The sequence below is a fragment of the Natator depressus genome, chromosome 2 (genome assembly GCF_965152275.1).
Source record: "Natator depressus isolate rNatDep1 chromosome 2, rNatDep2.hap1, whole genome shotgun sequence".
NCBI classification, from domain to species: Eukaryota; Metazoa; Chordata; order Testudines; family Cheloniidae; genus Natator; species Natator depressus.
The window spans coordinates 214,676,853-214,702,165 of NC_134235.1; the positions used below are offsets into that span (position 1 = coordinate 214,676,853).

Here is a 25,313-nt window from a genome sequence, read left to right on the forward strand (position 1 = left end):
ATCAGTGAGACTAGAGTCAATGCTAAAAAGCTACCACAGAAGAGAAAAATCCATTTTAAATAAGAGTAGAAAAACAACCAAAAAAGCTATCCTTTTAAACTGGTATCAGCATTTCTGTAAAGACCAGTGAGTGCTGGGGCAAGCCATATGTAACAAAAAGCTTACATTTGTCTAGATATAGTCTGTATCCTGCTAAATAGAGACCTGATCTTGCAGCCCTTACTCATGTGCATAATCCCACTGGAGTCAATGAGACAGCAAATGTGAGTAAGGATTGGAGGAATTCTCATTGTGTAAACTGAAAAGGGCACATGCTGTTAGTTAACTGCAAGCATACACAGGGCGACTACTTAGATGAAATAAAACAAAGAACGCTCACACATTGCCAAGTCAACCAGGTAGAAACCTGTTCCATTTCCTCCCTACCCTATGTATAGGTAAACGGAGGGAGAATACAGCATACCTGCAGCAAACAGACTCCCAGAAGCCAAACTGTAAGATTAACAATCAAACATTTTCAATATAAAGACCGTTGTTCACAGGCTTTACAATTTAGACTTAGGAGCCAAAGGAGTACAAATACGGTGATTTTGGAAATAATTAATGAACACGGGATTAGAATAAATCAGTTGCTCAACCTATAGGTATCTCTCTCAGCCTACTGGTTCTCTAATTTGAAATGTAGACTACTGAACCATGGAGAGAGAACAGAAGCATCTTTTCCCCTGTGGCACTGACGTTTATTTTATCCAGAAAATATAAATACAATATTTATTAAACATTAAAATATCTTGCATTCAATTTCTAATAATGTGGTCATTAAAATAAACCAAAAAGTTACTTGAAAATTACTCCTTCATCTAACAAAGAAGTGTTAAAGTGTGAAAAGTTCCACACAATACAAAGTCCTTTACAACTCTGACTAGACTCAGAACTTTGATGGTGTTCTTATAAGACTTTTTGACAGACTGTAGACTGATACACAGTCATATCAACTTTTTCTTTTTTCCTGGCAGAGCTGCAGAAACAGCATGTTGGCTGGGCTGGGTTTCTGACAGCAACAGACTGCATACAAGAGTAGAAAACTCATACTCCTGGTTTACCAACACCATATGGATGTTTTGGATTGAAACATGTCAAGTTCTCACTGAATTGCCTTTTCCTTCCTGATGCAGTGGAATGAGCAGTGCTGCTTCCTTCTGCTGCCAGTTGAGGGAAAACTGAAGTAAACATTGTGATTCTGTTGTTCAATTTCTGTTTAGGGTTGTCTTTCAGTCACCATTTTATGCAGATGTGTCATATTGCAAAGGTCATTGTAACACGACGTTGTATCATGACATCAGGCTGTGATGATAGTAACAGCATGTATGGTATTTCAAGACAGTTGAAACATTTGGAAAGCCTTGCGGGGACTTTCAAGATTCACTCACAAAATCAGGATGGGTAACAACCTGACTGATCTGTAGCAGGACAGTGAGCCAGCACTACTAGGTTGCATCTCAAAGGTGAGGAATACTACAATCCATATTTTGGAGAAAAAAGAAACTACTGATAATGAGGAATTAATCCTATTTGGTGATTAATTTAACTGGAAGTTTCCAAAGAGATGGCAAAAGGCAGAGAAGGTTCTGGATCAAATTTGTAGAATTATACATTAATAATTTGGGTGCTCAATAACTACAAATAAGCATGCACAGTAATTTGCATAGTTATATAACTATTTAGATTCATAGTGGGTCATTTGTGCGGATGCACTTGGGAATGAAGTGGGCAAGATATGTTTGAACCTTTGAATGTAATATTCTAGAACTTTTGTTCATCATTTTTAGCACATCTATTCCGCTGTTCAAATTCAGCCTTCACAATACCTGTTTTGTCAGAGAACTGAACACTCTTTGATGACAGCTACCTATCAGGTTAATTACTACTGTGTGTGTTTAATATATACACATAGAAATACGTTGATAGGCACAGTGTACCAGCCAAAACAATAAAAAAAAAAACCATTTGTCTCCTCTAAGTAGTAGTGCAGTCCAATAGTCCCCCATGGCTCAAACCTATCCCGGAATATCAACTCTGGAGCGGTCTCACAGGTCCAGTGGCATAACCACTGGTGAAGTAATTAGTGTCAGTCTCTCTCTGACATGCTTCTCTTTTCCTTTTTATACAGTTTCAATTTATAAATCACCTAACTAGATAAAGGGCGCTCAAGACCCTTCCAGGAAAGAGTCCAAAAGTTTAACACAGTCTGCAGTCAATCGAATGACTGGAAGCAAAGGATAAACAAGTGAATCTTAAATTTTGATATAAATAATAAATAATAATAATAATAATATTTCACATTTATGCAGAACACAAGAGCTTTGCAAAAAGGAGAATTGTCATTATCTTCATTTTATAGATAGGCAAGTCACTTCACCTCACTAGGGACACAGAGCAGGTCAGTGATGAAACCAAAATACAAACACAGATCTCCTGACTGCCAATCCGGTGCCCTCTCTCTTAGACTATGTTGCTTCCCATAAAATACTTAATGGATGGTAGCATGCTTTACATCACTACATAAGGAGCTTCAGAGAAGGGTTGCTAACTGACTGAGGCAACAGTGTAGCATGTGTTGTTACTAGTGAAATAAGCAGTCTAACATCCATGTCAGACTGAAAAAAATAAATGGTTTTACTTTCCTAAGATCAATTGATTGGTCAATAGATTTTGTTGATCTTCATAATATGAATGTCCCTCTTTCTTGCATAGTTTGATCAACAGTAAAATAGGTAATAAGGCACATATTTAAATTATCATTAAGATTAATAGTTAATACTACATAGGAACAAACACGAGTTCTTACCTCTCAAAGATATAGTAGAAGACTGGCAGCAGAATGATAGACACATGACTGCATTGGCTTACATTCGCCTCATATTTTGAAAGCTATTCTCACAACCATACAAAAAAAAAGACAGCGGGACAAATCCTCAGCTGGTGTAAATCAGCAAGGCTTCATTGAAGGCAATGGCAATATGCCAATTTACAGCATCTTATGATCAGGCCCTATAATTTTAAAAAGAAAGCTGTGATTCCGATTCACAACATGATACCATCCAAAGAAAAATACTAGCTCACTGAGCTGCAGCAGGTAGGCCCAATTCAGCCCATTCTAATAGCAGATGACTTCAGCATGTAGTTTGTGGTGTAAGGAATAACCAAAGAATAGACAATTTGGACCAACATTCTGAAGGACTTTGTAGGTCAAGAGAAGCCCTAAAAGTTAATATGGCATATGACTAGCTAGTAGTGTAACCTAGCCAGAAACAGAATTCCATTATATGCTCAATCATGCTTGTACCAGACAGAATCCAAGCACACTACTTTCTATCATCTTAAGTCAATTAATTGTGTTTGTATGGGTAGTAGCAAAGAAGCCATTACAGTTGTCTACAATGGGGCAAAACAAAGAAGGACATCAGACAGTAGTCCTCAGATGGTAAACAACGTATTTAAACGGAACAGATGTCTATTATTAAAATGTTACAGCACGTCCAGCCTAGGACTTTCATCTTAAAGTTTAACCATAGAAATAGGCTGTATAATCATCATCATGTTCCCATTATGCCTCTGGCGTTTAGGGCAGCGACGAAGCTCCTCCACTCCTGTCTGATTCTGGCAAGTCTTTCAATGGTTCCCCAGCTGTGCCCCAGGTTTTTCAGCTCAGTTTCAACAGCTCTTTGCCATATTGTTTTCAAGTAGCCTTGTTTTCCCTTTCCTTCAGGTGTCCATTTTACTGCTACTCTGGTGATGGAATCAGTTTCCATCCAAAGCACATGGCCAATCCATCTCCAATGCCTCCTGGCAATGATGGTGCTCATATCTCTTGGCTGCACTGTGTTAATAGATCTTGGTTTGAGATTGTTCTGGGCCAAAAGATACGGAGGATTTTTCCTGAGGCAGGTTGTATGGAATGAAGATAGTTTGGACATGTCATACTTTCTTATTCCCCAACATTCTGCACTATAAAGTAATGTTGAAAGTACGTAGCACTGATAAATCTTGAGTTTGGTTTTGTACGTTGATGATTTCCAGACTGTATTTAAGCTCCTGAAGATGTTCCTGGCTTTATTGATTTTGTTCTGGATGTCCTGGCTTGTTCCACTGTCCTGGCTGATGGTGCTGCCCAAGTATGTGAATGTTTATACATTGGTGAGAACATAATCCTTTATCCTTACTCGTATAATAGAGCTTCCAAAAAAGTAGGCTAAGAATTGAATGGCTGAATCTAGACACCTAGATCCTACAGGCAATAGCTCTTGTTTTTGTCATTAACTCATTAAAAAGATAATCCAGACAGCCAAACTTGGATATATCATTTGGGCAATCTGACAGCCCAGTCTCATTGCTAAAAACAAACAGGAGAGAGAATGATAGCACTGTCCAGCTTCTGAGTTTAAGTCAAACAAATGATTAAAAAGTTGACCAGCTCAAGCAAATGTGAAAGTCTATCAACTTAAACAACATTGCTATTACCCTTAAGATCCAAATAAAATGGACGTTAACAACAAAAATCTCACTTTGTCCTTTTTGGGTCTCATGACATCCAGCAGAAACTAAATCATATTTGTTTATGATTTAGTTTAAGCCAGATTTGTTTAAGCCAGATAAGCAAGCACTGTTTACAGAAGTCTCAGAATCCTGGAAGATCACAGAGCTGACAAAGAGCTCAGCTAAATATGTTTTTTATAATACTGTCTTGTTTTGCAGAAGTTTTCCTAGTGATAGCATATGTTCCCAGAAATGTTGCACATTGCATTACCAGCACTTGACACACAAAACTAGACAGACAGTTTTCCACTTGTTCCAGATCAGAGAGGCTTTTTGTCTCTGCCATTTCCATAGTCTGCTGTACCAAATACTCCAAGGAAGTTCCATTGAGCCATACCATAGTCTTCCACATGAATTGTGGTACCTAGTCATAATTATGATTATAAGTATCTTACAAAGGTAAATAATTAAAAATGTCTAACACAACATATAAATTGGATAACTAGGGATTAAGCAATCCCGAGGGACTCATTCCCCTCCCCTCTCCCCATAAAAACGTACAAGAAGCTCTCCAGACACAGGGGAATAGCCACTAAGTATTTGAGGGGAGTATGAGGACCACGAACGTGGAATCACCAGAACAAACAGTATAAAATTAATAAGCAAAATTCCTTTAATTTACAAACCCAACATAGCTTAACTTTTAGTAGTTTATTTTAATACAATTACTGTTACTACAGCTTCTGCCTATTAAATGTGATGACATCTGTTGGGTAAAGAGGGCATATTGGTCATCAATAAGAAGTGCAATATTAAACAAGACATGAGCAGCTTTACAAGATGACAGTAGGGAGATACGAAGAACCAAAGTTATTACTATAAATATCTCTTTTGTTTCTTGTATCAATTTAACCCCAGGGTGTCCTCAACACCACAGACAGAGAGTAATCTTTATAAATCCTAATTGACAACCATACCATCTGTTAAATAATATTTTATTCTCCACAAGTATATACTAACATAGTTGTCAAAGAGGGGCAAAAAATATAATTTTACTACCTTTCCCTGCCAATGGAATGGTGAACTACATGAAATTAAAGGAAAATATTACCAAAGCTTCAAAATACTATTAATGTATCTAAATCGTCTAACAACAATGCTGATGCTAGGATGCATTATAATCTTAATTTTAGAATCCTAATGAAAATAAGTTAAGACTGAATATTGACAAATTGTGTAATAAAAATGCAAAAGCTACAAACTGAAGTACTGTGAAAACTGATAAAACCATGGTATTTCCTATCACTGTAATATTGCAACTAAACTAGAAGCTTCATGTTTCAGAAGCCAAGATTATTTTATGGGTTCAGTCCTGAAAAATTCTGAGAACTCTGGCCCTTATCCAAAGCACAGCATTTAGGAATGTGTTCAACTTGAGGTATGTGAATAGTCCCACTGAAGTGACTTCAGTGAGACTACACAGGATGAATTGGAACCAGAGTGCTCAGTACCTTGCAGAGTCATGTCCGTATACTTGAAATTCCTCTGGCTGCATTTTACATAGTGTTATGCCACTTCAGAATAGTGGAGACTGGGAATTGCTGAAATCTAAACAAGTTTCCTTGTGATATGTTGAAAAGGACAGAAAATAGTTATCAAGATGGTTGTTTTTATTTAGCTCTCACTTATGCACTATGCAATTAAGTTTTATATTAAGTTAAGCAAGAACTATGTAAAGTGAATATCATTTAACTGACATGATTTAGGAATTTGCAGTGTTGCACCATAGTGTTCCCAGGATCTGACAGAGATGTGGCGGTTAGGTAATATCTTTTGTTGGACCAACCTCTGCTAGTGAGAGAAACAAGATCTGAAGGATAGCTCTGTGGAGCTCAAAAGCTTGTCTCTTTCACCAACAGAAGCTGATCCAATAAAAGATATTACCTCACCCAGCTGGTTTCCCTCATGATTTAGAAAGACACACACAGAGAAACAAATCCAGTAATATCTAAGAGGAGAAGGAAAAGCAAAAAAGACAAAATTAATGGAGAATACTGAAGAAGGTATTTGCTTCAAGAACCAAACTTTTCATAGTTTCTCATCTGAATAAGCAAGTTACCTATGGAAAATGACATGAAAATTATTTTTGATCACCATTTTCCCTGTTCCCCAATTACAAAGCCCACATATTTTAAATTCTAAATCAGATTGTGTTTAAAAATAAAAGCCAGTTTGCAATGAGAAAATAAGGCTTTGATTCCTTTAAAACAACTGAACACTCCTGGTCAATTATGCACAACAAATATTTGATGCCCATTGTGGTTTAACTGACAAATAGCTTTAAATAAATTGCAATATCTTTGCAGAATATTCTTCGAATTCGTGTGCTACTATTAATGCACGAGTAAACCAGTTGTGTAATATTGTGTCTCTCACTAACAACACATTAAGTATATAAGATGGCAATCTGCAGTACAAAGTTAAATACAACAATTGTATAGTTTTTAGGGCTGTCAAACGATTAAAAACAATCACGATTAATCACACGATTAATTGCGCTGTTAAACAGTAACAGAATACCATTTATTTAAATATTTTTGGATGTTTTTTACATTTTCAAATATATTGATTTCAATTACAACACAGAATACTAAGTGTATAGTGCAGTTTTTATTTATTGTTTATTATAAACATTTGCACTGTAAAAAACATAGTATTTTTCAATTCCCCCATTGCAAGTACTGTAATGCAATCTCTTCATCATGAAAGTTGAATTTACAAATGTAGAATTATGTAAAAAACAACAACCTTCATTCAAAAAGAAAACAATGTAAAACTTTAGCGCCTACAAGTCGACTCAGTCCTACTTCAACCAATAGATCAGACAAACAAAGTTGGTTACATTTACCGGAGATGATGTTGCCCGCTTCTTGTTTATAATATCACCTGAAAATGAGACCAGACGTTCACATGGCACTGTTGTAGCCAGCGTCACAAGATATGTACGTGTCAAATGCCCTAAAGATTCATATGTCCCTTCATGCTTCAACCACCATTCCAGAAGACATGCGTCCATGCTGATGACAGATGCTGCTCGATAACATCCAGAGAAGTGCGGCCCGACACATGTTCATTTTCATCATCTGAGTCAGATGCCACCAGCAAAAGGTTGATTTTCTTTTTTGGTGGTTCGGGTTCTATAGTTTCCGCATCCGAGTATTGCTCTTTTAAGATCTCTGAAAGCATGCTCCATACCTCGTCCTCAGATTTTGGATGGCACTTCAGATTCTTAAACCTTGGGTCGAGTGCTGTAGCTATCTTTAGAAATCTCACATTGGTACCTTTTTTGCATTTTGTCAAATCTGCAGTGAAAATTTTCTTAAAACAAATGTGTGCTGGGTCATCATACAAGATTGCTATAACATGAAATATATGGCAGAATGTGGGTAAAACAGCAGGAGACATACAATTCTCCCTCCAAGGAGTTCAGTCACAAATTTAATTCATGCATTATTTTTTTAGTGAGTGTCATCATCATAGAAGCATATCCTCTAGAATGGTGGCCAAAGCACGAAGGGGCATATGAATGTTTAGCATACCTGGCACGTAAATACCTTGCAGTGCCAGCTACAAAAGTGCACTGTGAATGCCTGTTCTCACTTTCAGGCGACATTGTAAATAATAAGCAGGCAGCATTATGTCCGGTAAATGTAAACAAACTTGTTTGTCTTCACGATTGGCTGAACAAGAAGTAGGACTGGGTGAACTTGGAAGCTCTAAAGTTTTACACTGTTTTGTTTTTGAGTGCAGTTATGTAACAAAAAAAAAAATCTACATTTGCAAGTTGCACTTTCATGATAAAAAGATTGCACTACAGTATTTGTATGAGGTGAATTGAAAAATACTATTTCTTTTATCATTTTAGAGTGCATATATTTGTAATAAAAATAAAAATATAAAGTGAGCATTATACACTTTGCATTCTATATTGTAATTTAAATCAATATATTTGAAAATGTAGAAAAACATCTAAAGGTATTTAATAACTTTCATTTGGTATTCTATTGCTTAACAGTGTGATTAAAACTGAGATTAATCGACAGCCCTAATAGTTTTATTGTGTTTTTTTTATATCCTTGTGATTTCTCCTTGAATTACAAATGAAAACACACACACACACACACACATACATACATATATGTGCCCGCAAGATTGGAATCCCAGTTTACTGATATCCAAAATTATCCATCTTCCTTCCATAGGAATTGAAATGTGTGCATTATTCTTGTGTTTGTTTTAGTATATTGAGGTTTTAAAAACTGTTTGGTGAATGGCCAAATACTCAATTACATGGGTGCAAATATCTGCATGCGCCTAATTTATGGACACCAATTCCATATCTTAATTTGCATGCATGTAGCCAGTTATGATTTAGGCACCCCCAACATGATGTTTCCATGTGACAAACACTTTGAACATCTCTACGCCTTAATATTTAAAAATAAAATAAAAGATTTACTCCCCAAGTAAAATCCAATATTTAATTGTGGAAACTTCTCCCCTTCTTCCTCTGAACACGTAAAACACTTTGAAACAATGCAAGATCAAAAGTACATTTTACATCGTTTATGAAGAGCTATGTTGTCAGCCATTGTCAAACTTCAGGAACGTCTGTTTTCTCACATCCCAGCCATAATTTACTGAATCTTCTCCAATGGTGACAACATTGTGCATTTGACCTAGAAACTCAGATACTGTGGTGATTGTTGGCACATAAGTTCCACTTAAACCCTGTTTTGAGGGATCCCTGCAAAAAAGATGAATTTCACCTTTAATATGTGTTGTTCCATTTAGGAACTAAAGTGATGCATAGGTCTCGGGCTGCCCTTCTTCACAGGGATGAATTTCATGCTAAAGGTAATTTTCCCAACATCATGCTCAGACGATTTGCATGACTCTGAGATCAGAAATAGAGCCCAACAATGAGGTATATAGAGTCCAACCCTTGTCTAGTAGAAATTATGTTAAAAGATAACAGATATTTCAAATACATACAGTTTTATACACTGCTTTTCTTTGTCAGTTGTCACAGAGAATCCTAACCTGAGATGGGACCATTCTATTTGGTTTTATTCTGACCATTGACAAGAGCCGGACTATGTTTTCGTTTAAAGACAACTCCCTCTTCCTCCAATGGCCAAACTAAATAAAAATGTGCACTTAAAATACACAGATAAACTATATACATCACAATAGATCATACAGATAGCATCTATAGCATAAAGGGAGATGAAGAACATTCCAATGAGCAAATTGCAGAGAGAATAATCAAGCCAGGGCAGATGTGTACACTCAGGAAGTAAGATTCCATTGTTTTAATAGAGAGGGAGTAAGAATTCACTGAAAGGTGAACTTGTTACTGTTAAGTTTCTCAATTAATTCCAAAACCACCTCTAGTGACACTTCAATCTGTTACAATTCCTCAGATTTGTCACCTACAAAAGACGGCTCAGGTTTGGGAATCTCCCTAACATCCTCAGCCGTGAAGACTGAAGCAAAGAATTCATTTAGTTTCTCTGCGATGACTTTATTGTCTTTAAGTGCTCCTTTTGTATCTCGATCGTCCAGGGGCCCCACTGATTATTTAGAAGGCTTCCTGCTTCTGATGTACTTAAAAAACATTTTGTTATTACCTTTTGAGATTTTGGTTAGCTGTTCTTCAAACTCCTTTTTGGCTTTTCTTATTACATTTTTACATTTAATTTGGCAGTGTTTATGCTCCTTTCTATTTACCTCACTAGGATTTGACTTCCACTTTTTAAAAGATGCCTTTTATCTCTCACTTCTTCTTTTACATGGTTGTTAAGCCACGGTGGCTCTTTTTTAGTTCTTTTACTGTGTTTTTTAATTTGAGCCTCTATTATTGTGTCTTTGAAAAGTGTCCATGCAGCTTGCAGGGATTTCACTCTAGTCACTGTACCTTTTAATTTCTGCTTTACTAACCTCCTCATTTTTGCATAGTTCTCCTTTCTGAAATTAAATGCCACAGTGTTGGGCTGTTGAGGTGTTCTTCCCACCACAAGAATGTTAAATGTTGCTATATTATGGTCACTATTTCCAAGCGGTCCTGTTATAGTTACCTCTTGGACCAGATCCTGCGCTCCACTCAGGACTAGATCGAGAGCTGCCTCTCGCCTTGTGGGTTCCTGTAACAGCTGCTCCAAGAAGCAGTCTTTTAAAGTATCGAGAAATTTTGTCTCTGCATTTCATCCTGAGGTGAAATCCTTGAAATAATTGAAATCCCCCACTATGACTGAGTTCTTTATTTTGATAGCCTCTCTAATCTCCCTTAGCATTTCATTGTCACTATCACTGTTCTGGTCAGATGGTCGATAATAGATCTCTACTGTTATATTCTTATTAGAGCATGGAATTACTATTCATAGAGACTCTATGGAACATGTGGATTCATTTAAGATTTTTATTTCATTTGAGTCTACATTTTCTTTCACATATAGTGCCACTCTACCCCCATCCCCGCACGACCTGTTCTGTCTTTCCTATAATATTTTGTATCCCGGAATGACTGTGTCCCATTGATTGTCCTCACTCCACCAGGTTTCTGTGATGCCTATTATATCAATATCCTACTTTAACACAAGGCACTCTAATTTACCCATCTTATTATTTAGACTTCTAGCATTTGTGTACAAGCACTTTAAAAACTTGTCACTGTTTGTCTTCCCTTTTCTGATGTGTCAAATTCTTTATGTGAATGTTTCTCGTCTGATCTGGCCCATACTTTATCCTAACTCTCTATGGAACATGTGGATTCATTTAAGATTTTTAATTTTCCACAGTATGCATCCGATGAAGTGAGCTGTAGCTCACGAAAGCTCATGCTCAAATAAATTGGTTAGTCTCTAAGGTGCCACAAGTACTCCTTTTCTTTTTGCGAATACAGACTAACACGGTTGTTACTCTGAAACCTGCCATTTCATTGTGGTACTGCATATATGTAAAACGATGGGACTATGCAGAGTAGGTTCATGTTTAGAAAAACATCATTTATTTTTGAGGGGGAAAATTGAAGTGCTTGTGTGCATACCATGTACAACATTTTTGGGGTGCAAATGCATTAACATGACATATGGATAGGTTCATCTTGTTTATCTGTAATTGCTTCTGTTTCAATGCCTAACTTAACTCATCATAATTCATTACACCAACATATTTACAACTTGTACCATACCATTACCAGAGACCCATATTTAAACTTTCCTAAATTGTTCCCTTTCAAAATCAATACTGGAGTGCATGCTGAACACAATATCACAGTCTTAGCTAGGTCTCCATGTAATTATTAGTAGTAACATTCTTTTCAAGCTGGGAAAACAGGTAAGGGCTGAAAATTTATGACCAATCACAGAGGATACGAGTCTGTTACAGCTCTTCTCTATAGAGCTCATTTGTTCAGCTTAAACTTTAGATGCTCAGGCTTTCAGTTCTAGGGGTCTCTGATTCAATTCTTAATGTGTTAGCTAAAATGACAACTGACACACTTTCATATTCCACAGCTGACAAAGTTAGTGGGAAAGATCTTCTGATTACTTGTCTACATGTGGCTAAGATTTCAAATTTGATTGACAAAAAAAAAAAAAACCAAAAAACAAAACCTGTTAGAGTTCTCTGCATTCTTCTTGTTCTTGATTACTGTCCTAGAATTTCTCATTTTTATTTTATTATTTTTGCTTATGTAAACCTTACTTGATCTTAAATATTTTGTTTAGTCTTCACTATTGTATAGATTAAATTTCCACTGCTACCAACAGTCTGAGACAGAGTCAGAACTATTATGACATAATAATTTATTTCAAATTCAAGTAAAAAGCTTCAATACCTAATACCATGTATAATGTCTAATAGGTTTGAAATAAAAAACTGATCATACCAAGCTGTACTAGATTAGTCCTTCGCTAGTGTTGCCTGCTGTTGCTGTCAAGTGTTCACGCTGTGACTGGGTTCATAAAATACATGGTGCTCTGGGTCCATCTTCAAGTCAGTACCATATAACCAGCTGGGGCTGGAAAACATCTACACTTGGGCCATTCACTTATAATGCATAATGTCCTGGAGTGTGCTTTGCTGTATATGTGGGGGCGAGTTTGTTTTGATTAAGTTCATTTTGAAAAACTCACATTCTATCATTGTGGGATTTAGGACAATGAAAACAATATTTGCATCAAGGGCTATATAATGTGAAAGCTTTGTTAAACCTTTACTTGCACTATCATTTGTTGAGGATTTGGTGGTACTTACATAAACTTTTAGATGTACCACTGATGCAAAACATTCCTCTTTTCTTTCTCACTCAACACTTACGTAGTTTAGCAAATTGTCAATCTGTCCACTATCTAGTAGGATGATTTATTTTTTAAATCATTTACCTACCATGTGGAGTCGGGACATCGAAACCATTCAAAAAATGGTTGCTTCAGCCTGGTGAAGCTAGCACCCAGATATTCAACGACAGTTACAAAACAGAGATAAAATTTTATTTGATCACACTTTGCTTTTAAGGACTGAGAAATATTTATTCCTTTAAATTTGCCATGCTTAAGAATAAGTTTTTGGACATAAGGACCAGTACTGACTTTCATTGCTGTGAATTCTAGCATAGCACTTTCTAGGATTTGCAAAGCCGCAGACAACAAAAGATCCTCTCATTGAAAAGTAGGAATCTTCAGTCACAATGGTGAGCTTGCAGGTGGTCATGGTGGGTATTATCACTTAGTACAGATTGTCTGGAGAAGTTAACATTCAGGCCAGTCTATTGAGTCAGAAGCTCACAGCTTTTCACTCAGTGTCCAGTGCCTTAGCCTCAGTCTCCCTGGCACTGGAGGGTCATGCCAGGGCATCAATTATTTAGGTACTGTCTACTCCTTTTATCCAAAGTCAATTTTTTTTTGGTGCTAGACCTATCTGTACCTCCATTTTAATGGCTTTGTCAATACCGTCTTCTGCAGCTTTTAGGAGGCAACTTGCTATTGCATCCCCTTTTCACATCTTACACTATCATACCATGTGATCCAGGTGCTCCCAGAATCATCCTCACTGCCATCTGAGACAGACTCTAAGGTTCATTCAGGATCCCTCGCCCTTGTCAGCCATCTATTCACTACTGTTGGTGTGATGCTGTAAAATTCGTAGTGGTTTCACTTTGGACATTTAGTTCAAGGGATCCTCAAGGGCTGAATCTACCACATCCCTATGGACCAGTAGGCCCTATTGGTCACCAAAGGCTCAACTCCTTCCGGTCAAGAATACCAGATGATATTTCCTTTAAGTGGATGAAGGGAGACCACCTCTAACCAGATCTCAGTTTCCAAAATGAACGTTGTCATCCTAACAGAAAACACCTTCTCCTTGACCTTCATGTGATTTGGAAGACTGAGAATACTAGAAAGTTTCAGTTAGCTCAAAGTTACAAACCCTCTGGTGTAGGATTAAGGGAGTTCTTGTCAAATTTGTGGATAGGACAATGGCTGCATGTGTGGAAGTCTTCTGAAATAGGGATTTTGGAGAAAAGAGCTTTACTTTTTAAAGTTATAGGAAGAACTTTCTTCTCTGATTTTAGAGAAGAGGATGGTGTGGTGCTGTATGGAATCTGGGGGACACTTGAGGATATTATGAATATCAATATTTTAAAATTGTAATAAGTTATGCCAGATAGGCCATGTAAGGTATCTGCAAAAATGTTATAATTTGCCAGATATGATCATCTCATTTATGTGTTTGTATCACCTTTGTATTATGTGTTAAAGATATGTATGTATGTCTGTATTTCAAACTTGTACTATGCTTCTGGGTGACACCCCCAGATAGTTTGGCCATCAGCTCTGCCTACCCTGCTTGCTGGCCCACTGAGGACCATCAACTATACAACTGACCCATTGAGGGAAGGCAGATACACCTTATGACTCAGCAAGGCATGCAGGGGCATGCCTATGGACAGAACTCTAAGGCTTTACAGCCATATGTTGGGCAGCTTGTGTTTGAAACAAAGGAAGCACAGGCCACATGGCAAAAGACTATAAAAGGCAGCTGCATCTTCTCCGTTTTGTCTTCAATCCTGCTTCTTACCTCTGGAGGAACTTTGCTACAAACTGAAGCTCTGAACAAAGGACTGAATGACCCATCCAAGCTGTGGATGTGTTCCAGAGGGACTTTCGAGCCAGCAAACTCACCAGTACTGCTAGGAACCAGATATATGGACTTTGAAGTTTTTGTATGTATGTGACTGCTTTACCATTTAGCATCTCTCTTCTTGTTCTTTCTTTTTTCTTTATAATAAACCTTTAATTTTAGACACTAAAGAATTGGCTGACAATGTTGCATTTTGGGTAAGATCCAAACCTATAGTGACCTGGTAATGTGGCTGACCCTTTGGGATCAGAAGAACATTTTGTATATGTGAACAGAGTTTAAAATAACTTCTCACTGTACTGGATCTAGGTGCTGATTGGAAGCCAGAGACTGAAATGCAATGGGGGGTAAAGGGGGCTGTGTGATTTCTTTTTTGCTTCTTGATAACCAGTGTGGGAGATCAGAAGTGCAGTTGTGACTGGTTGGGGGAGTTTAACTTCAGTGTTACTTCCAAAACTGGTGGGTATCTGCTTTCCCTTTCGCAGCCTGCCCTTGGCATTTCTAGTGAGGGCTGCCCCAGGCACCCCTGGTCACAGATAGTTCAATGGTTTGGGTGTTAGCCTGGAATTTGGGAGACTCAGGTACAATTCCCTACTTTGGCAATTCATGTGTGACCACGATCAAGTCACTTTCTCTGTGCCTCAGTTCTCCATCTGTAAATTGGACTATTACTTTACAACTCCTTTGTGAGGATACAAACATTTCAGATTAAGCAGCACTCAGATGCTATGCTAATGCAGGCTATATAAGAACCTTAGATTGATAGAAAGAAAAGGAGTATTTTCCACTGCATGCATCCGATGAAGTGAGCTGTAGCTCACGAAAGCTTATGCTCAAATAAATTGGTTAGTCTCTAAGGTGCCACAAGTACTCCTTTTCTTTTTACATTTCCTTAAGTGTCTTTGGTGACATTTCTTAGCAGAAGATTATTGAATAAACTGCTGCTATTCCAGAGATTTCTAAGGATATTAGGTAGTAGATTTTGGTCTGGCTTTGCAGACAAAGGCATAGATGTGATTGAATTTTTTAATCTAAATAAACTGAGGTCCTGCTGAGCGTCAAAGAAAAGTCAGTATGGTAGAGAAACACAACTGTAATAGCGCTGTTGCATTCAAGCCTTTCTCTATCAGTCTAAGGTTTCAGAGTAGCAGCCGTGTTAGTCTGTATCCACAAAAAGAAAAGGAGTACTTGTGGCACCTTAGAGACTAACCAATTTATTTGAGCATAAGCTTTCGTGAGCTACAGCTCACTTCATCGGATGCATGCAGTGGAAAATACTCCTTTTCTTTATATCAATCTAAGGTTCTCACGAAAGCTTATGCTCAAATAAATTGGTTAGTCTCTAAGGTGCCACAAGTACTCCTTTTCTTTTTGCGAATACAGACTAACACGGCTGTTACTCTGAAACCTGTCATTAAGGAAATGTAGTCTCTCTTACCTGAACAGGTTGATTGTATGTAGGTCCTGTCTCAGGAAATGAATTTTTATCTTTAGATGCTCTTCTCTGTTCATTAATTGTATCACCTATCAAAGCAAAAAAAGAAATTTATTTTAGTGTAAGGTTTTCCATTTTCCACACAAACTAGTAAATCAATTTCTGGAGTACTAATCTCTAATTATATGATTCACTGTACAAGGGAGAATTAAGTCTACATATGTTATTTCCACATTTATATTTTCCAGCTTGAATTCAAGGAAAAAACCATATACACATGCATTTTGGGAAGCAGTCCACACAATCATAATTGGTGGTGGTCTGTGAGATAACACATTAAGATGAGACCCAAACTATGAAAAAATCTAGAACCCTTGTTTTACAGTGTTCTGGGAATATTCCAGCAGAGCCATTCTGGAAAAAGCAAAAATGCTGTCAGCCTTTGAGAGGCAGCAGCAAAGTGGGGATCTGGAGCTTAAGCACATCACATACGCAGTTAAAAAGCATGCACCAGACAGTTGTCTTCAAAAAGATGTGGTGGATGCCACAGCTGTAGCAGGCAAAATCATAGTAAAATTCTAAAGACCATGAACTTGAATTGATCTTGAGTAGCAAAAGTACAAATAATAATTTTAACAAACAATATAAAATAGTGGTGAGCAGATAATTTGGAAAGGTGCAAAAATTATTTTAGTCAGATTATCCCGTATACTCCCAATTATCTAAATAGCATATGAACATAAGAATAGCCATACTGGCTCAGACCAATGGTATATCTAGCCTTGTATCCAGTCTTTCAACAGTGGCCAGTGACAGATGCTTCAGAAGGAATGAACAAAAAAGGCAATTTATCAAGTGATCTATCCCTTGTAGTCAAGTCCCAGCTTCAAGCAGTTAGAGATTTTGGGGACACCCAGAGCATGGGGTTGCGTCCCTGACCATCTGAGCTAATAACCATTGATGGACCTATCCTGAATGAACTTATCTAATTCTTTTTTTAAACTCAGTTGTACTTTTGGCCTTCACAACATCTCCTGGAAAGGAGTTCCACAGGTTGATTGTGTATTGTGTGAAGTAGTACTTCCTTATGTTTGTTTTAAACCTGCTGCCTATTAATTTCATTGGGTGACTCCTGGTTCACGTGTTACATGAACACTTCCTTATTCACTTTTTCCACACCATTCATGATTTTATAGTCTGCCATCATTTCCTCCGTTAGTTGTCTCTTTTCCAAGTTGAAAAGTCCCAGTCTTATTATTCTCTCTTCTTTTGGAAACTGTTCCATTCCCCTATTCATTTTTATTGCCCTTCTCTGTGCTGCTTCCAATTATAATATATCTATTTTGAGATGTGACAACCAGAACTGCTCACGGTATTTAAGGTGTGGGCATATCAGGGATTTGTATAGTGGCATCATGATATTTTCTGTCTTATTATCTGTCCCTTTCCTAATGGCTCCTAACGTTGTGTTAATTTTTTGGACTACCACGGCACATTGAGCAGACGTTTTCATAGATACTAAGGTCAGAAGGGACCATTATGATCATCTAGTCTGACCTCCTGCACAACGCAGGCCACAGAATTTCACCCACCCACTTCTGCGAAAAACCTCTCACCTATGTCTGAGCTATTGAAGTCCTCAAATCATGGTTTAAAGGCTTCAAGGAGCAGAGAATCCTCCAGCAAGTGACCCGTGCCCCATGCTACAGAGGAAGGCGAAAAACCTCCAGGGCCTCTTTCAGTCTGCCCTGGAGGAAAATTCCTTCCCGACCCCATATATGGCGATCAGCTAAACCCTGAGCATATGGGCAAGATTCACCAGCCAGATACTACAGAAGATTCTTTCCTGGGTAACTCAGATCCCACCCCATCTAACATCCCATCACAGGCCATTAGGCCTATTTACCATATTTAATTACCAAAACCATGTTATCCCATCATACCATCTCCTCCATAAACTTATCGAGTTTAATCTTAAATCCAGATAGATCTTTTGCCCCCACTGCTTCCCTTGGAAGGCTGTTCCAGAACTACACTCCTCTGATGGTTAGAAACCTTTGTCTAATTTCAAGTCTAAACTTCCTGGTGGCCAGTTTATATCCATTAGTTCTTGTGTCCACATTGGTACTGAGCTTAAATAATTCCTCTCCTTCTCCGGTATTAATCCCTTTTATATATTTATAGAGAGCAATAATATCTCCCCTCAACCTTCTTTTAGTTAGGCTAAACAAGCCAAGCTCCTTAAGTCTCCTTTCATAAGACAAGTTTTCCATTCCTCGGATCATCCTAGTAGCCCTTCTCTGTACCTGTTCCAGTTTAAATTCATCCTTCTTAAACATGGGAGACCAGAACTGCACACAGTATTCCAGGTGAGGTCTCACCAGTGCCTTGTATAACGGTACTAAAGCCCCCTTATCCCTACTGGAAATACCTCTCCTGATGCATCCCAAGACCGCATTAGCTTTTTTTACAGCCAAATCACATTGGCGGCTCATAGTCATCCTATGATCAACCAATACTCCAAGGTCCTTCTCCTCCTCAGTTACTTCTAATTGATGCGTCCCCAGCTTATAACTAAAATTCTTGTTATTAATCCCTAAATGCACGACCTTACACTTCTCACTATTAAATTTCATCCTATTACTATTACTCCAGTTTACAAGGTCATCCAGATCCTCCTGTAGGATACCCCTGTCCTCCTCTAAATTGGCAATACCTCCCAGCTTTGTATCATCTGCAAACTTTATTAGCACACTCACTTTTTGTGCCGAGGTCAGTAATAAAAAGGTTAAATAGAATTGGTCCCAAAACCGATCCTTGAGGAACTCCACTGGTAACCTCCCTCCAGCCTGACAGTTCACCTTTCAGTATGGCCTGTTGTAGTCTCCCCTTTAACCAATTCTTTATCCACCTTTCAATTTTCATATTGATCCCCATCTTTTCCAATTTAACTAATAATTCCCCATGTGGCACGGTATCAAACGCCTTACTGAAATCTAGGTAAATTAGATCCACTGTTTCCTTTGTCTAAAAAATCTGTTACTTTCTCAAAGAAGGAGATCAGGTTGGTTTGGCACAATCTACCTTTTGTAAAACCATGTTGTATTTTGTCCCATTTACCACTGACCTCAATGTCCTTAACTACTTTCTCCTTCAAAATTTTTTCCAAGACCTTGCATACTACAGATGTCAAACTAACAGGCCTATGGTTACCCGGATCACCTTTTTTCCCTTTCTTAAAAATCGGAACTATGTTAGTAATTCTCCAATCATACGGTACAACCCCTGAGTTTACAGACTCATTAAAAATTATTGCTAATGGGCTTGCAATTTTGGGTGCCAATTCCTTTAATATTCTTGGATGAAGATTATCTGGGCCCCCCGATTTAGTCCCATTAAGCTGTTTGAGTTTGGCTTCTACCTCGGATATGATAATATCTACCTCTATATCCTCATTCCCATTTGTCATGCTACCATTATCCCTAAGATCCTCTTTAGCCTTAAAGACTGAGGCAAAGTATTTGTTTAGATATTGGGCCATATCAGAGCACTATCCGAAATGACTCCAAGATCTATTTCTTGAGTGGTAACAGCTAATTTAGAGCACATCATTTTGTATGTTTAGTTGGGGATGATGTTTTCCCAATGTGCATTACTTTGCATTTATCAACACTGAATTTCATCTGCCATTTTGTTACCCAGTTTGGTGAGATCCCTTTGTAACTCTTTGCGTGTTGGCTAGTTTTTGGGCTTGTTGTTGTTGCTTTTTTTTTTTTATTGGCTCCCGCCCCTGGCCTGCCCCCAGGCCCAGCCAATCGGAAAGCTTGAATGGTGATTGGAATTTGGCTCCAGCTGCTACGTCGCCTGCGTGCCTGTGCATGGTAATATGCAGGCGGGGCGATTTGACATGCACGTGGACTCCTGTGGTTTGTTAAAAAATAATTTAAAGATCCTGTCTGGCTCCTGTCATCCCGCCAGACAGTGCTGGGGCTAGGGGAGGGTGAGTCAGGCCAGCTGCACCGGGGGTGGGGCAGAGGTAGGTAGGGATGGCTGGGGGTAAGGGGTAGAGCAGGTAACAGGACCGCTGGGGAGCAGAGCTGGGCTGAGCTGCGGAGGACTGGAGCCTGGCTTGGGGGCAGCAGAAGTGGCCAGGGATGGTGGGAAATTGGCAGAGGGATGGGGATTAGCTGGAACACATTGTCACAGATCTGTTACCTAAAAAGAATGGCTCAGGTGTGGGAATTTCCCTCACATCCTATTCAGTGAAGACTGATACAGAGAATTCACTTAGCTTCTCTGCAATGGTCTTGTCTTCCTTGAGTAATCCTTTTGCACCTCGACTGTCCAGTGGTCCCACTAATTGTTTGGAAGTCTTCCTGCTTCTGACGTACAGTACTTATATTTTTATTTTTTTTGCTATTAGATTGCGTGTCTTTTGCTAGTTGCTCCTCAAATTCTTATTTGGCTAACTATATTTTCACATTTGATTCGCCAGAGTTTATGCTCCTTTATATCTTCCTCTATAGTATTTGACTTCCAATTTTTAAAGGATGTCTTTTTGTCTCTAACCACCTCTTCTACTCATTTTTGGTCCTCTTACTGTTTTTTTTAAATTTGGGCGTTATACATATAGTTTGAACCTCTGTTATGGCATTTTTAAAATGCAGTTTGCTGGTATTTCACTATTGTGACTGTTCCCTTTAATTTCCGTTTAACTCGTTTCCTCATTTTTGTGTAGTTCTCCTTTTGAAGTTATATGCTACTGTATGGGTTTCTTTGGTATCCTCTTCCACCCCCCATAGAAGTTAAACTTAATTAGCTTATGAGTGCTACTTATGGTTACTTCTTATTACTGCACAGAACCTTATTTTAACCAGTTGCTCCTCAACTGAATCGCTCCCTTCTTCTTCCAGTACTTTAGCACAGCTCGTTGAATCAAAAGGTCAGGTCTCTTTAAAACTGCTCACTCTGAAGTTCACCTTACTAGAGTTAATAACTTCAGCCCAATGGATGGAGAATTGAGGCACCTTATTATCTTGCCACCATATATGCAGTTTTTCCAGATACTGTAAGGTTAAATTACACCTAAATTATTCCTAAACTGAGTACTGAGTTTTATTGTTACGCTGACCTTCTATCCCAACCCTTTAGAACAGGCAACTGAATTATCTGGGTCTGAACTCAAGGTTTTGTTTGTTTATTTTTTCCATCTCGTTCTCAGGAGTTTAGGAAAGTTATTTGTCTGTTGGATAATCACCAATATGGAAAAGCAATTTCTAAGACCCCCACTGATATACAGTCTAAGCATTTGTCTAACCTATGATCAATCTTATTGTCAGGGATCATTCCTCTAGAAGCATTCTCTGGTTCCTGGGCAGTAAGGACTGAGGCATCCGTTGTAGAAATGTGTAAGGTTATCATATGGACTTCCCCACACACCATTAAGTCTCATCAGCTGGACCTTCTGTCTGTGCAGAATACCCCCTTTGGGCAAAAGGCACTACATGCAGCACTTTAAGGTAAGCCCTCTTCACCTGTCAATCATCTCTACTTTTTTTTCCAGAGGGTTGGAGAGAGGGTTACATGATGACTATTTCTCACTGGCAATATGTTTTTTTAAAAAATAGCACTCAGGGATCCTCCTCACCTTTCATGAAGGGCGACACTGTTTTGGCCTCTCTAGTCTCTCATTCTGCTTTGGCAATACAGTATCTCACAGAAGAGAGGAGGGGCTGATATACTGAGCTCATCATCACAAAAACCCTTTGCCTCAATTCCAGGTAAGGGGGAAAAGTTGATGGGAAGAATGGGACTCAATGCTTTACTCTTACTGTCTTCCAGTAGGAGAAATGACAACAACAGAGTATTATCTGTGAACAATATCCCCTTCTATTTACTTTTTAGTTTTACCATTTTGTGATTTCTCATTTTCTCTAATTCAATATTGTTTTAAATTAGAGAGTTCTACAGCCCTATCTTAGTTTACAAGGCACAGATGTTCAGCAAAGAATATAGGTTATCATCATACAACTCTGTGTCACCACAAGACAACAATTTCTACAAAATTCAACAGTACAGATTTTTTGCTTTTATGAAGTCACTTTCTAGGTGATTAATTCAACTGCAAGACAAATCAACTGATCAACCAGCAAGATTTCTATTCCACAGAAACTACATTTTTGTATATTATCACCAGCTGAGACAGCATGGACTTTGCCAACTCTGCACTAAACTGAATTTAATCCTAATGCAGCAGAAAAACTTACTGTTCACATCTTTTGGATCTCTCTCTCCATCTGTGCAAATTGCTGTCTCCCCCAATATACAATGAGTAATTCTCAAAAATTTCATTTTAAAGTTCAACCTAAAACTGAATCCAAAGGACAATGACATATACACATGGAAAGGCTCTCAAAGCCTCACTGACATAATATTTATGGATGGCAATATCTGTAAACAAATATACAGTTCAGTTTGTGACTGAACTCTGAAAGTGGGAATTCTGAGGCTCACAATCATGATATTCTTATCAAAAATTAAATCACTACAGTATACATTTTCATACGGATGGGATGGTACTTTCGTAGTACCATCTGATCAGATCAGAATTCTTGTACCATCGAAGATCAGAATTCTTGGTTTCTATCCTTGGTTCTGTTATGAGTCACTTTGTTACCTAGGCCAATCATTTAACCTTTCTCTGCTGTTTTCTGTAAATGTGCACAAAAATGAGTTACCTATCAAACAATAATGTTCTAAAAATGTTATATTTATAAAGTATTTTGAAATTTTCATATGAAAGGAGCTACATAAGTGTGAATTATTATGAAGTTAGACATAAATTACAATGCATTTTAAAAACACTTTCCTTGCCTGTGTTACAAATTATGAAGTGCTTAGCTTGTTTGTGGATTAGATAGCATCAAAGAAGCAGGAAAATAAGAAAGAGAAAGAAAAAAAAAACAGCAAGAAGGAACAGCAATGAGTTTAAAGGAAAGACAAACTAAGAGAGGAAGGTTTTTTTTTGTAATTAAAAAAAAAAAAACACACCACCACACACGTACCCCCCTTCCCCCAGACAAGAAAACCTAAAGTAGTGGTTCTCAACCTTTTCCAAATCAGGGCCTCCAGGACACTTCTTTTAGGAGTATGGGAAGGAAAAGATAGTAGCGACCACCTAACACCTGTTTGTGGTTCCCTAGGTTGACCCATGTTCTGAAAAAAAAAAAAAAAAAAAAAAAAAAAAAGAACAAAAGGGAAAAATGGATGTGCGTGTTGTAAACATTGCACAAAACATGGGAAAGAACATGGACTAATGAAACTAAGAAGGGATACAACTTTGGTAGAATCAGCTATCTATTTAGACACCCTAGCCAGGTCTTTTTTAAAGCTCTCACTGACCACTTGTACATTCATCAGACCAACAAGCTGGGGCGGCTTTGCACCACCACAAGGAGATACTTGCACAGATCTGCATTTGATTGTGTATTAATAGATTAAAGGAAAAAGTTAAGCAACTACATGAAAGTATGATAGATAATTTTTAGACATTTTAAAATTAACAACATAATGATATATCTGGAAGTAGGAGAAGAATGTACAACAGCATAATTCAATCAAACTGAGGGATGAGAATGAAGAATGAATCTTCTAAATAGTTAGGCAATATTTTTATACGAAATAACTGTATAAAAACTCTCTCTCCACAGTAATTATCAACTGTAATTTGAAAAGAACTCTTCTACCCTACAGCTACCTCTCCATACACACCCCACAAAAAAAATAACCCAATAAGCTTTGGAAAAAGCAATTTAAAAACTGATCCAATACAGCCTGTAAACCAGGTCTGTTGTCTACAATTCCCAGGCAAGAATTACTAATACTTGTAGATCAAGAAATTTTGTGTCCCTCCTTACCTATAACTTAATACAATCTCTCTCTAAATAGCAGCCTCTTTCAAAATCATAGGATTGCAGTGGTGAATCCAGAGATCTAAGATTCTAATGGAAGGTTTATGTTGCACCCATTGCAGCATTTGCATTCCATCACGACTTTCTTTGTGGGAATATCAAATGTTACTCCCATGTTTAGAACCCTAAGGAAAAGCAGGTTATTTTCTTCTAACACACAGTAATGAACAATAATCTAATTTACTTCTTCCCCCAATAATAATCTCCTGAAAACTCCTGTATGTCCTAAATGGTATACAGTAACATGAAACCATTACACAATGACAACATATGAAAAAAGGAATTCAGAACCAAAGACAATTTTACTAGACAGTGAGAGGGCATAAATAACCTTTCCACAGTATCAAAAAATATATATATTTCAACAGCTAACAAACACTAGCCTTGGTCTCCACAATAAAATTAACAGTAGTAATACACTTACTAACTTTAGTGACCTGATGTACTTTAATTCTGGTGATGAAAATAGGGGAAAATAGCCAGTTTTTCACACAAATTAAACGTGTGTGTCCAACCTGTCGTCAGAAACAGTGAAAACAACATCCAAAACCAACAGAATAGCTAATCTCTGGATCAGACGTCTTTCCTGCATAACCAGCTCCACACAACGAAAGATTAAGGGCTACATTTTTTTAAAAGAGCAAATTGGTCAATAATGTGGATTAACTGGGATTAGTGTTATTTTCACTAATTTTGTGCTTTAAAATGGTTTAATATTTCTAAGAACTTCACTTTAAGGCCAGTTTTGTAAAGGAGACTCTGAACTAGGGAACTCCTGATTTACTTTTATCTTCTAACAAACAACATGTAAATAAATTTATATCAATTTAATTTTATAATCTAAGAGTTTTTAAAAAAAACATTTAGTAGAATTAGAGAATATTTCTCACTTTGATACATAAGAAACTTGCTAACTGTTGATTCATTCTTTTTATTTTCTTGTTATACTTTGAAATATAACAGTACGACTTCCTTAGAAAAAACTCTGACATTTAAATATTGGGATTTTACGCAAATCTGCTGATCATTTTAATGGAAATCATACAATGATAAAAACAAGCAGGTGCTTCTTAACAGAATCAAGGAAAATTTATAATAATTTCTCTGCAACTACACCATTACCATAGACAAGCTATAATTTAGGCAGAAAATCAAGGTGAATGATC

At 37.6% G+C, this 25,313-nt stretch overlaps 1 protein-coding gene across 3 annotated transcripts in view; it reads right to left on the bottom strand.

Moving 5' to 3' along the window:
* The window catches only part of UMAD1 (UBAP1-MVB12-associated (UMA) domain containing 1), a 181,621-nt gene that overhangs the window by 25,205 nt on the left and 131,103 nt on the right, over nt 1–25,313 (bottom strand). For all 3 annotated transcript variants that reach the window (XM_074945864.1, XM_074945863.1, XM_074945862.1), the window contains exon 3: nt 16,181–16,266. In XM_074945864.1, coding sequence (XP_074801965.1) covers nt 16,181–16,266 — 86 coding nt within the window. The remainder of the gene's footprint in view (nt 1–16,180; nt 16,267–25,313) is intronic.